The sequence below is a fragment of the Hyposmocoma kahamanoa genome, unplaced genomic scaffold, assembly GCF_003589595.1.
Source record: "Hyposmocoma kahamanoa isolate Upper Pololo Valley unplaced genomic scaffold, ASM358959v1 87, whole genome shotgun sequence".
Lineage (NCBI taxonomy): Eukaryota > Metazoa > Arthropoda > Insecta > Lepidoptera > Cosmopterigidae > Hyposmocoma > Hyposmocoma kahamanoa.
In genome coordinates this window covers 19,269,365-19,283,762 of record NW_020654422.1, presented here as the reverse complement: position 1 = coordinate 19,283,762, position 14,398 = coordinate 19,269,365, and the positions used below count along the sequence as shown (strand labels likewise).

The following is a 14,398-nucleotide window of genomic DNA, read 5'->3' as shown; positions in this document are numbered from 1 at the left end:
ACACACACACACACACACACACACACACACACACACACACACACACATACACAAACACACTTACCTAATTCCTTTGTATTTTACTGTTAATCTCGTTTGTAATATTTCAAACCTTGCCCCTTTTTAGTACCAATGCCCAAAATATCTGTTAATGTAATTTTTACTCCAATAGCTCAATCTATGTGGCCGGACACTGATTTCCAAGATACAGGCATGTGCCTAGTTTGGTTGATGAGTTTGAACAAATCACTTTGTACAACTAGTGTAATTACCATTTATCTCAATTTTGTGATACAATCTTTTTTGGGAATAAATTATTATTATTATTATTATTATTGTTATTATTATTATTATTATTATTATTATTGATTAGTCTGTGACTACGCTGACCTCGTTCATCATCCCACCTTCGTATCAATCTTGTTCTCGAATTCCTTTTCCTTCCACTATTCTTACGTTGGTTCGTTCGTTCACATTTGATTAGTAACAATGCAATTTATTTTATGTTAAATATGACGACTCTGGAACTTTTCTACTCCTGTACTTTAATGTATCGATCATAATTTTTCGAGCTCCTTGTGAAGTCGTCCGTTAACTAATACGCAGCTAAGTGAAATTGTTTAAAGATATTTCAGCTATGCATCGTTAAGGTAAGTTCCGATAGGTCGAACACGTTAACCAATTTTAACTGTTTCTAAAAAAGAATTTTGTGCTCTATTTTTATCTATTTGAAACGGATATTTAACTATTTGTCACTTAGCCTTTTTAATTAGTGGACGGCAGATCACCTTACCTATTTCTGCCGCCAAGCATGTTAGCATTACTGCGTACCGGTTTTGAAGGGTAAGGGTGCTGGTTTAATTACAGGCACATGAGACTTGTCAATTTATGTCTCAGGCTGATGGGCGCATTGGCAGTGCCTCTCAGATCTTTGCGATTCAAAGCACTGAGTGACACTGCAACTGTTATGGACAGGCGTGTAGCTTCCCATCAGGTACACGATTGGTTCGTTCCGTCACTTTATATTACAAAGAAACTCTTAAATAAGAAAATCTTTAATATTACAATCCCTCTTAAGTAAGTGATTTATTTCCATTAGTAAATATAATTTGTTTATTACAAAATTAATATAGTAAATACGGAAAACAAGCGTAACTTGAAATGTCCCAAGTAACAAAAACATGTCATATAAAGGTTTATAAGGCCTATGAATTTTCTCTTATAAAGCCAAATTATCGTTTATAAGTGGGGATTCAATCACAATTTCAAAGGCTTAAATCTTCTACATACCATAATATTGTTGTTTTATGACAAGCAAATCATTTTTGCAAAAGTTTTATTGTCAGTGTTTTATGAACTTATCTAAGGTGCATAAAAAGTGACAAAGAAAATAGCATTTTGTAATTGCAATATCTTAGCTTTTTGTAAGAGCCTTAAAAAAGTCATATTGCTCTCAATGGTAGATATTAACAAAGTCCGGGTATGTTGCTGAAAAAAAACGTGTGGGCTAACAGTAATCCCATTGCCTATCTGGATACTGTACGGACATACTGATGAAACTGCCTCCGTGGCCAAACGGTTACCATGCCGGACTGCCACGCAGAGGTCCCAGGTTCGATTCCCGGGCCGGGAGAAATAGTAGTACGGCCTACAATTAGTTCTCTCGTGAGTTTGGGTGTAATTTGTGGTTGTCTATGTGTGTGTCCATGGCACCCGCGACACAGGGTTTCCCTAGTGCGGGGCTATGTTGAGTGTGTGCGTTATTTATTATATTATTATTATATAACATTTGGTGTAATTAAACCCTTGACCCCACATCGCCGTGTTAGCCCAATGGTTTGACCTCCCGTCTATCAAGCAGAAGCTGTGGGCACGCACGGCTAAAGTTCTTGGAATTTATGTGCAAGATTTAATTTGAAATTTATCATGAGCTTTTCGGTGAAGGAAAACATCGTGATGAATCCTGTCTTACAAGAAGGTTGACAACCCTCGGAAAACGTGTGAAGTCCCCACGCGGCATTGGGCCAGCAGCGTGACGGACTTAGTCTAAACCCTCGCCTGAGAAAAGACTTGTGCCCAGCATATAAATATATAAATGGATTAATGATGATGATGATCGACCAGACCAATAATGTCTCCAATGTAGTATTTCATGGGATTTATCACGGAGAATATGCGATGGAATTGTAGGATATAATTTCGCCTAATGTTGTGGATTTTCCCTAGGATTCGCACGAAACGTTATGCTTCCACATTTATATGGCGAACGGCCACGGAGTGGAATTCGCTACCCGCAGATTTCGACCCCTCCTACGTAAAGTATCGTATGTCGAAATTGCCAAGTTTACAGGGGAGCGTTTTAAAGTTCACCGTTTTGTTTGGCAAAACCTCATTACTGACATAGAGTCATCATCTAACCGATATCTAGGATTTAACAATACTCTATGCGAGTAACAAGCTTTGCCGAATAAAACTGAGAAATGCTAAAGTCACGTGTTATGCTCATTGCAGTGAATTGAGAACTTTAAAACGCTTCCCTGTAAACTTGGCAATTTCGACATACGATACTTTACGTAGGAGGGGTCGGTTTATTCCCTGAACTTTTCAACTTGGGCGTTATCAAGGCGAGAGTGAATAGGCATTATTTAAGTGTGCATGTCCATCGTCGACCTCATTATTACTTTCCACCAGGTGAAATGGAGGTGAAATGCGCATTTATGTCATAAAAAACAATTATACGTAAAATCAATCTTATAGAATATGATTCCACTATGTACCATGCACATTCATAATACGCACGAAGGACCAATTATATACCTTTGGCAACCATTTAATTTCACTTGATGAGTAATTGCCTACAGCGTTTTATTACCATTTCTGTAAGCCCGATTTAAAGTATACTTACTTGCAAGAAGTTTACATTTGAAACAAACTATTAATTTTTTTATGACATCAAGTTACTGGACGAACAGTTCGAGTGCCTGATGGAAAGCTACATGCCAGCTTTTATTCCACGACAGAATTAACTATTCTAACATGTTATTCTTAAAAAGAATCGTAAACTGAATGTATTCAGTATCAACTTTTCAATTTATTTATTTTTTATTACCAACATTTTTTGAGCTGTATTATAGAAACCCGAAAATGTTGTAAAATTTTAACAAAACATTATTATTTATTAGTTTTTCTTTGTAATACATCATTGACTTACAATTATATGGACGTCGGGTCCGCGCTAAAAAGTGTCCGCACTTGTAAGGCGCTAAATCGTATACAGAGCGCGACACTCCGCTTTAGTCTTCATTTGTTCTACGGACAGCGCGATACTGCGATGACATAACAATTTAAATTTCGAATAGGTTGACTTGGGACATTTTTTTCGTGGTTTTTGTATTAGACCCGTCGTCCATTTATTTGTAAGTCAATGTAATACATAATTAGAATTGGACTTGTGAACATTATGGAATTAACGACGTTCTGATTGTCTCTTGCCGCCGAAGTCTTAAAGACTATTATTATAATTTATAAAAACTACACATATTGTGGCACACAATAAATACATTTCATTACAATATTGTGTGAGTGTTATCAATATTGTGTCGTAATATATTTTATATATATTAAATTAAAATTTGCAAAGCATTGAAAACTTCGCGGCAAAAAATTTATGAACACAATGACTTTTTTTTCCTTAAATAGCATATTTGAACATTTTGTTGTCTTCAGCTGGTATGAAACTGGAAAATAAACGATTTTTTGGTTCTAAATCACGTAAATTTACCTACACATTTTTTCGTACAAAAAAACGGTTTTTTTCGAAAAACTTCTTTCATGTAGCAATCACCAGGCGCGCGACTTGTTCGTCCCGTCGCGAATAAATCGCGTAAGCCTAACTGGAGTACCTATGTAATTATTATTCTCGTATGAACACTCTTTGTCATGTGATATGAATTAATGATAAAGTATATAATAATATATTATTACTTTTAAACGAATGATCCATTTCTTTATTGCTTGTAAAGCAGGTGTGTTAATAAACTTATATGGTATAGTTAGGCATGCTAGGTATCTAACCACCGTATTACAGTCCCGTCTTTAATTCTACGTATCAATTTAGGTACAACAAGATTCAATAAATACTAAGATTGTATAGTTACTGTTCTCTTAATACCTTTCATGTTTGCGATTTAAAAAAATGTGTTCATTTATTAAGAAAACTAAGAATGCTATTAAATATTGTGCACATAAATTATACGCATATAATTGGACAAATTAAGTGTTTGTTATTGGAGGTTGGTGAGTTTCGTTTAAAGTATTTAATTGGTGAAAATATGTACTCCTACTTCGTTGGTACGTATAAGTGATAACTCAGGTGTTGAAGTGTGGCGTCAAAAAACCTGACTCGTGTGATTAAAATAAAGAGATACTAACATAATCTACATCAGAATGTTACACCAAAAAATGAAAGTAAATTAAACAAAATGAAGGAACTTATTTTTTTTTTCGGATCTAAATCTCGTATATTTGTGTTTTCAAACCTGAGCCAACCATGACGAGTATAATAAAGAAAACAAAAAGAATGGAATCTGTAATATATTCCTGATATCTTGGACTTATTACACCATCACAGATAGTTTCTATAATTACATTTTTAAAGAACAAAACTAGTCATGACATTGACGAAATCCTCGCGTATTAGTAAAAAAAAAATGTGTTGATATTCTCGCTTTACCATATACCCATTGACTTACAATTATATGGACGTCGGGTCCGCGCTAAAAAGTGTCCGAACTTATAGGGCGTTAAATCGTATACAGAGCGTCATTCACGCTTTAGTCTTCGTTTGTTCGACTGACAGCGAAGCAAGCAAAATTAGACAGTACTGCGATGACATTACAATTTAAATTCAACGTTTTAGCTTTTTCATATTCCTTTACAAGTCACTACGTTTAAATAGGTTGACTTGGGACATTTTTTTCGTGGTTTTTGTATTAGACCCGTCGTCCATTTATTTGTAAGTCAATGCATATACCACACTAATTAACCAAAGTTTTTCTAAAGGTGTTATTCCAGACGCCCTTAAAATTGCCATTATAAACCGATCCATAAAAAAGCCAACCAAAGCGACCGAAGGAATTATCATCCAATTGCGCTACTACCAACTTCATCGAAAATTTTCGAATCTGCAAAAAGACTTCAAAATTTATGATAACAACCCAAATGGTTTTAGGAAAAATCATTCGACAACATTAGCAGTTCATAAATATGTAAAAAAATCTCGATACAATAAATAATGGAAAACATGCAATAGAACTATTATTAGATTTAAGTAAAGCCTGTGATAGAGTCAGATATGAAATACTCTTGCAAAAATTGTATGATGAAGGGATAAGAGGCATAGTCCATAATTGGCTCACTAGTTACTTAACTAAACAAGAGCAATTCATTGAAATTGAACACCGTAATCATTGACTTACAAATAAAGTCAATGACCGTAATGTACAAAATAGGTAATATTATACATATAAAAACTGATAAGATAAACAACAGCGCGAGAGAGCGCTTTGGGTTATATTGTTGGGTTGGGTTTTTTTATTGGGTTTTTGATATTATATTATCTTGCAAATCTGAAGAAGAATTACAAGACAAATTAAATAGGACATTTGAAAAAATTATAAAATGGCTAATTTCTCACAATTTGGAATAAAATATGAAAAAATCAAAACTATCCAATTTAGACCGCACCAAAAATAACCTGTGCATATTCAATACAAATTTAAAAATACAGTATTAAAACCAAAAGTAATGATTTTGACCATTGACTTACAAATAAATGGACGACGGGTCTAATACAAAAACCACGAAAAAAATGTCCCAAGTCAACCTATTCGAAATTTAAATTGTAATGTCATCGCAGTATCGCGCTGTCAGTAGAACAAATGAAGACTAAAGCGGAGTTTGGCGCTCTGTATACGATTTTAGCGCCTTACAAGTGCGGACACTTTTTAGCGCGGACCCGACGTTCATATAATTGTAAGTCAATGATTTTGACCATAGATTTAGTGGGTACCTATATACTAAATCTATGATTTTGACAGTCACATTAATTTGCATTCATGAATACATTCAAGACAAGAAATATTTTTATCTTACCTGTAAAAATACTGAAACGTAACAAAAGAGCAACAGACGTAACAATAAAAACTAATATTGAATCATCCTGTTTGTCTTTTCAGCACTCTCAGTCTATATTCAAGGCCACACTGTATGTTAATTAAAATATATAATTCGATCCCATTATATATATAAAGCTACAAATCCTGACTCTCTTAGAAAAATAGAACGAAAACTTCCCGATATGGTGGAAAAAACATATTTATACCGTTGTACGCGGATAGGCTCCAAGGCAAAGAATCAAATATGAGAAGACCTGATTGTGGAAAATGTAAACGAGTACTCAACGGCCTGCTAAAACTATAATATATGGGGGGGATATTTGTGCACTTTTATGAGATACACCTTTACCACCACCATACAAATTTCGAAGCCTGCTATCACGGAAACTATGAGATGGGTACGAGGTGCTGGAAGGAATGTCATAGAGGGTAATAGTGGTCAACTGTATAAATTAAATTCAAGATGGCGAATCCAAAATGGCGGCCGAAGAAAAACTTGCTTCGATGCGGCTGAAAATTGGCATGCGGAGGTCTTTAGGAGTCCTTAATCATAATTTGGGGTCAAAAGTTTTTTTTCGCCATTTTTTAATATGGCTGCCATATAAGTGCTTTTTTCGTTAAAGTTTCAGCCAAAAGTGACTCGCTCTGTTTCAGCTGAAAATTGACATATGGAGGCCTCTAGAAGTGCCATATAATAATTTGCTCGAAATTGGTTTTTCGCCATTTTCAAATATGGCCGCCATACAAGCGTTTGTTGGCAGTAGAAAAAAAAATTGTTCTGAACCCTTTGAAAATTGGCATGTGGGAGTTTCTAGGAGTGCTTGATAATAATTGGTGATCAACATTAGTTTATCGCCATTTTTCAATATGGCTGCCTTAGAAGTGTTTTTTGGCGGCAGATGGAAATTTGCTCTAATTCAGTTGAAAATCGGCATGTGGGGATCTCTATGGATGTGTAATAATAATTTGCAGTCAAAATTTACTTTTTGCCATTTGTCAATATGGCCGCTCTTAAAGAGCTATGGTAATTTTTTTAAAGTCATAAGTGCCGAGGCCGTAGGCCGAGGTATAGCGGAGGGCTAACCCCGTAGCGTCCGCACGCCACCTAACGTAGGTAGTATACGGAGACTCTATTACAGTACAATATTTCACAATTGTTCAAAATGTAAGGCGTACTTCTCGATGTAGTGGAAATAAGATACAAACTTATACGTTTTTGTATATCGACCGTCTCTCCGTTAGATTCTTTTTTCTTGGAAGCTATGCCAAAAATAGAAGTATTTAGGGAAAAAATGCCAAACAATCACTCCAAATTTCTGATCTCAAACTAGGGAATTTCCTGTACTATGAGTACCAGAGTAACGATAATTCTGAGGGCAATACCCAGAAGACCCTGACCAGAACCAATTTAAAAATGTTTTTTTGGCTCAAATCAGGGATCGAATCTGGAACCTCCTCATCAAGCGCCCATAGTACTAATCACTGTGCCACCGACGAGCATAAGCACACCCCGCAATCTGAAACCGACCACGCGCCGCAGGCCGAGACTCGAGCCGAGAGTATAGGGCTCGTCAAATATAAAAACTCAAGATACACATACGTTTTTGTAAAAGATCTTAAAAACTATCTTCAAACTGTGACGGTGTGTTCTCCTTATACCGTCATCCCACCTTTTTGTATCGCCTCTCTCCATTCGTATCGTATCGTTTTTTCTTCTTCTACTCATATTTAAATTTAAAATTGTTCCATTTTACCTCGCATTCTGATTTTGTTTCTTTCAATCGTCACTCTCTGCGCGACCGCGGTAGCGAACATACCATTATTTATCTTTTTGAATCGTTTACTAGCTGTATTTATACAGTTTACATTTTAAAGATTATATTTGTTAAAACCGATTAAATAAACCGATTAAAAATCTATAAACTGGACTTTCAACGTTTGAATTGCTAAATTTACTAAACAAGATGTTGGAGGCTGCGAGGCTGCGGAGGCTATTACTGCTATCCGGGCTACACACCATTACAATCCACCAGAACGCCCCCAGCACCAGCAGCACCCCCACAAAACTAAAGGTTTTTATTCTATAAAAGAATTATTTTTAGAAAATACTGCTTAGGAACTACATGAATTACACAGCGTATACTTTGTATTTTATCTAAGTACCTAAACATATATATTAAAGTGTATCAGGAATGAGAGTTTAATTTAATTCTATTTATTTTTGTTATTGGCTAATATTCTATGTAGTTTTATCATTAATTGTTTACAATTTTATGTTAATAATGTCAATTTAGACTTGTGCTCTAAAAATTCTGCAATTCCCCTGCGGGGTGTTACATGTCAAGTACGTATATTGGCTTAAGGACACCTGTTTTATATTAATGTGTCTTGCAAATAAAGAATATAAATATAAAATTCGAAATTCGTCTTTTACGTCATGAGAGAGGCGATAAGCATAAATATTTACGCAAAATAATAATGTCACTTAGGAAATGAAAAAAAAAAATAATAGGGCTAGTTAGCCGTGAAGGTGGGACCTGGAAAGGGCCAAAAACATTGGTTTGTTTGAAAAACAAATATACGCAATTTAAATTCGAAAAAATAGTTCTATTTCCTATGTGTAATAATAGCGAAAACCTAAGAACTCAATAAAGTCACTGCTCTGTTTTTCTTATTAAAACTTCTGCACAATTAAAAATTATTTATTTGTTTACACTTATGTCGGAATAAAATGGTCGAACGAAATGGCGTACTTTGGTATCGGAGGACAATGCCCCACTTTTTTAACCCTTTCTAAATTCTAAAAATTATTAGGTTACTATGAATAATTGCTATAGATATAACTAAATAATTTAATCTTTTACATTACATTAAGACTTGATTTTATTGATCTAACATTTGCTAATTTTGAAGAAATTGACTTTTTGCAAACCTACTTTTTTGAAAATAGGTGCCTACTTATATGGATAGACGCCACACGATGGAAATACTAAGAATAAAATAAGAATAAAATAGTAAAATTGATGATAAAATGTTTTATTTGCTATCTTTAATATATGGTATATTCATATTACATCTTTAATAATAAATATATACATATTTAAAGTTATAGGTAGTAACTCACTTCGTATTTTTGTAGCTATCAAAACATTCTATACAAAAATGTTGAACTGTGAATAATTTATCTTTTTGGTACTTACTTTTATTTACTTCTAAACCATTTTTTTACTTGCCTTTTTCACTAAGATAATGTATTTTATTTTCCTAAATTTCTTGTCTTGTCCTTTGCCCCTGAAACCCATACCGCGAAAAATCGAGGCGACTGTCCTATTCGATATGGATAGATGCGCTTTTATTATTTAACTAAGCTATATACAAAAGAGCGATTATTGATACCTAGGTGCGCTATTAATGAACCAGTGTATAGTTATATTAAAAATAAAACGGAATTTATTATAACTTACAAAGTCATGCGCAGTAAATACTTGCGTCTGAAATTTTGAACCGTTTGTCGTGTTCGTCGCGGAAATAAACGCGTCTATTCCACACGAAGCCCTGCTGGAACTTTGAGTGGTGTCTATACTCCTTATTTAAACTAATTATTCTTTGTTGCGATTTAGGGAAGTTAGGTTTTTTGAAGACGAGGCACCTATCCCACTGCGGCATCTATCCTGATTTTACCCTACGTTAATATATGAATAATTTATATACAAATGTTAATGTAGTAGCAATCCTAGGGTTTCTAAATCACACAGCTATTAGTAAAATATGTAAATTAAAGTAAAATATTAAAGTTTATTTTTCCTCCGCAAAATACAATTACAGCTACGAACAGCTTTTACGTTGAGTTTTAATAAGCATAATTATGTGATAGCCTGCTTTTTATCCGCCTGAAAACAAAAAATGCCTGTGCACCACCAGGTTCCCACCTCTCAGAATATACAAGTTACATAACTATACACGAGGTATTTTTAACACTACTGGCATCAACGACCTAATATTGTTATTATTAATATAAAAATTACTTTATTTAGTAAAACAATGTATCTACATGTAAGTAAACCTAATTTACATTTAAAAATATGTAAAGTTTTACTTACGAAAGTGAATCCCACACCGATGCACACCATATATCCCCAGCCCCCATCAGGAGGCAGCATACCCTTCTTATTATGCTTGCTTCCTTGCAAATGAGCAAAACCTTCATCCATTTTTAAATTATTTTAAACTGACGTTGTTTGCGCTTCACTTGTTAAGTAATACAAAATAACGACATAAAAACTATTTATATGTAAAAAATTAAACTTTTTAAATCGCGTATAATTGTTTTTTTAATCACACCAATGTTTCGGGCCCTTTACAGGTCCCATAGTTACGGCTGAAAAAAAAAACAAATATACACAATTTAGATCCGAAAAAATGGTTTCATCTACTGTGTGCAACAATCGCGAAAACTTAAGAACTCGTTATAACTATTTATGCGGTAGTGAATTGCCCATTAAGGACTTTATTCAAGAACCTAATGCATGCGATGTTTAATAAATGGCATATTAATTTACTAAGAGACGATCGACGCGTCCACCCTTCGCTGTATCTGTGACAAAGTGCGTGGAAAATAATGCTGAAACAACGCAGCTTTGTACAAAAGTGAGCAACGATATCAATTGTAATCAAAGCGGCTTTAACTAAAGATAACAAAAAAAGACAACAATATTGGACACTTCGCGAATGTATAATGTTATAATTACGTCTATATTATATTTAGTAACAGTAGATAACCTTGTGAAAGAGTTCGTCCAGGCAAGTACTGTCCTCTTACTTATTTTTGCAGCCAAGAAGTAATGTGCTGATTACTGCGTTCCGGTTTTGAAGAGTAAAGGAGTTACAGGAGTTAAAGGTGAAGTTACATGTACATGGGACTATTCAACTTATGTCTGAGGGTGATGAGTGCAGTGACGATGCCCCTCAGTTCTTTGCTATTTAACTAAAAAATATAAATAAACACAAAATATCAACGAAATACAATAACGTCGTCAAAGAAAATAAAATTACGATTTCTTCGAAAGGAATTTATTGTACATAAATAAAATAAAATAATAATAATAAAAATAATATAAATAAAAAAATATATATTATTTACATAATTAAAATTCTGATTTCACTACCTTTAGCATAGGTAACGCACACACTCAACATAGTCCCGCACTAGGGAAACCCTGTGTCGCGGGTGCCACAGACACACACTTAGACACCACAAATTACATCTAACGAGAAAAATAAATGTAGGCCATATAAATATTTCTCCCGACACGGGAATCGAACCTAGTATCTGTGCGTGGTAGTCCGGCATGGTATCCGTTGGGCGACGGAGGCAGTTAGGTAATATTATTCTTCTTTTCCTGTCTTTATTAACTACAGTAACAATAAAGGGACCAAAATTTTACGTTCACATTTGGTCACATTTATTATTTACTGCCTCCGTGGCCGAACGGTTACCATACCGGACTGCCACGCAGAGGTCCCGGCGATTCCCGGGCCGGGAGAAATATTTGTATGGCCTACATTTATTTCTCTCGTGAGTTTGGGTGTAATTTGTGGTTGTCTATGTGTGTGTCCATGGCACCCGCGACACAGGGTTTCCCTAGTGCGGGGCTATGTTGAGTGTATGCGTTATTATTATTATTATTATTTTCGTATTTATTTTAAACTCTCGCCTCTCCCAAGGCCTAAAAATGGCAATGGCACAGTCGGCCGGGGTCAGGGACTCAGGTCCAAGAATCGGCGAACAATACGTGCCGTATCGAGCAGGACCGCCTTCTGCATTTGTTATTATTATTATTATTATTATTATTATTATTATTATTATTTACAACATTTTATTTAAAAATCTTGGCGCTTGGGTTAATGAAGCATGGAACTCGGACTAGAAGATAGAAACCCGGATTGAAATCGCCCCAGCGTCTGTCTTGAAAGTGAAGAGGTGTTGTGCTGCCGAGGACTTTGCATACAACTTAGAATCCGCATCCTCCACTGTTATATCTGGCCAGCTCCCGTACCTTTTCTACATAAGTTCTGATTATAGTGACCCTCTCTATCAACCTCTTGGTTATGCGATAAAGGCACTATAACCCGTGCGCTCCCACTCTATACATTGGAGATGTGGTGCTACCGCCGCATCCTTCGTATCAGCTGGATGCAGAAAGTCAAGAACGAAACAGTACTCCTGCGTTTTAACACCTCACGCTAGCCGAGGCGGACCATCAAGAAGCGCAAAATAACATACCTCGGTCACGATAAATACCAACTGCTTCAACTTAAAACCTCGTGAATGGCCAATTTTAAATACCAACCGAAGTTATGATATAAAATCGAATCTATTTCAGAATCATAACTTCATTATAAAGAGTACTATTTTAAATGGAAGATGTTTTATCTAATGCTTAAAATGCTAACATTTCCCTCTTTTGTGTGGCCTTATTCGTGGCAGCTCTTGTGTCTCACACGTTTATCTAGTAAACGCTTATTCACTCTAACCTTGAATAGACCTAAATTCAAGTTTTTCGGGAACACATTTTCCATTTAATAACAGGTAGTGTGGAATCATTTGCCTGTCACATATAAAAAAAAAGTGAATTCCACTCCTTTACCGTACGCATCAGAAAAGACGAAACAAAGCGTTTCGTATAAACGGGTAGTAATCAATGACATAAGGATGGAGTGTTCCGAACTTTCTAGTAGTCCGAAGGAACAACGTTGAGGATGGAACAAATTGTAAACTTCCTGCAGTCGAGATTGCAATGAGGATTTAATATAAGCGTAATGCTGAGGTTGTCAAAGTAGCCATGGACCTAAAAGGTAGGGGAAAGGTGTCCGAGATGATCCTTTTCAATTATAGCGAAACTAGTAATGTCATCTAGATATTTTCTTCGGTAAATGTTGGCCTTAATGTGCCAGTCAATTCATAATGGCGATGTGAGTGACGACTTCATTTTTGTGAAAAAGAACAAAAATTGTGCAAATTTGATCTAAGGTAAAGTTGATTAAAAGCTTAGAAAACTTCCATCCTAAGCAATCAATTGCTAAGATTTTGCGTTGGTGGCTTTGTATAATGCTCATTTACTTTTTTAATGGCATAGTAACAGTAGAAGCATACTGGTTATTTTGCCGAACAAAAAATAAAAACAAGTAAATTGGGGCAAGGTGATTATGGTTTATGTGTACGACATGATCCGTGGGGAACATCTTGTACTGTACATTGTTAACGGACTATTTTTAATTTGTATGTTTTTCTGAGTACCGAAACCTCCTCATTAAATAGATTGCAATACGAATAAAATAGTAGAACACTGGATTTCGTTTACACGATCGATCTCGATTAATAACCAACATAAATGTTTTTTCTTGTTTTAGACCAGGCCACTTAATTATAAAAGAAAAACGAATCGAGGTAGGTGGTCGGAAAACTATGATCTAAAGAATTAGAGGCGTAAAAAATGGGATGCTACATAGACCGGCAAGTAAATAGTTCGCAGTAGGTATGCATTATGTCATTAAAAAGACGGGCTAAAAGTAAAAATAAAGGGTCTGTCGTTTCAATGAAATATTTAGGTGAATAAAAATTGTTTTCATCAGATGTGTTAAACAGGAAATCGAGCTCGTAAAGTACATTAAAGTATGGAGACGAGAATGTACGGGGTATCGAAACAAACTGTTTTGTCGTTGGCATATCGACTTGCCATAAAAAACAATATCTCCTTAGGTACCTGTAAGATATAAATTAATTAGGATTATTTAGTTCTTCAAGTTCCGTAACTGTTGTTTCATATACCTAAGATTACATAAGTGAGGTTAAGGAGTTAATTGATCTATTGTGATCACCACTAATTACAATGCGGAGCCAGGACCAACAGTGTTAAAGAACTGAAGGATTCTCATGGCTTCAAACTATTTTGATGTCCTCTGGTTGTGGCCTGTGCCTTGGAGCCTCGTAAGCCCATCAGGGGACAGCATTGGGTAAGGTGGATTTCCTCCGTCTCGTGATATAATCTACTCTTTATTTCGTCTCCGCCGAAGATTTATACTTGTTCAAGCCACAGTGCATTGTTAAGGCTTAAGTTAGCATTCTGATGTAGTTCTGCCCAGTGCTAAAGCTTCTATACAGCTTGTCTAGCACTGCAGGCAGTGACTTTGAATGCTCAAAATCCCCCATCTAAAGCCACATG

The 14,398-nt window shown here is 35.3% G+C and overlaps 1 protein-coding gene across 1 annotated transcript in view; it reads right to left on the bottom strand.

Moving 5' to 3' along the window:
- LOC113235416 (monocarboxylate transporter 1-like) overlaps nucleotides 1–10,538 on the bottom strand; it is a 48,010-nt gene extending 37,472 nt beyond the window's left edge. Inside the window, exon 1 of the mRNA XM_026471098.1 lies at nucleotides 10,277–10,538. Within this exon, the coding sequence (XP_026326883.1) occupies nucleotides 10,277–10,387 (111 nt within the window). The 5' untranslated portion in view covers nucleotides 10,388–10,538. The remainder of the gene's footprint in view (nucleotides 1–10,276) is intronic.
- Between the last annotated feature and the right edge of the window lie 3,860 nt (nucleotides 10,539–14,398).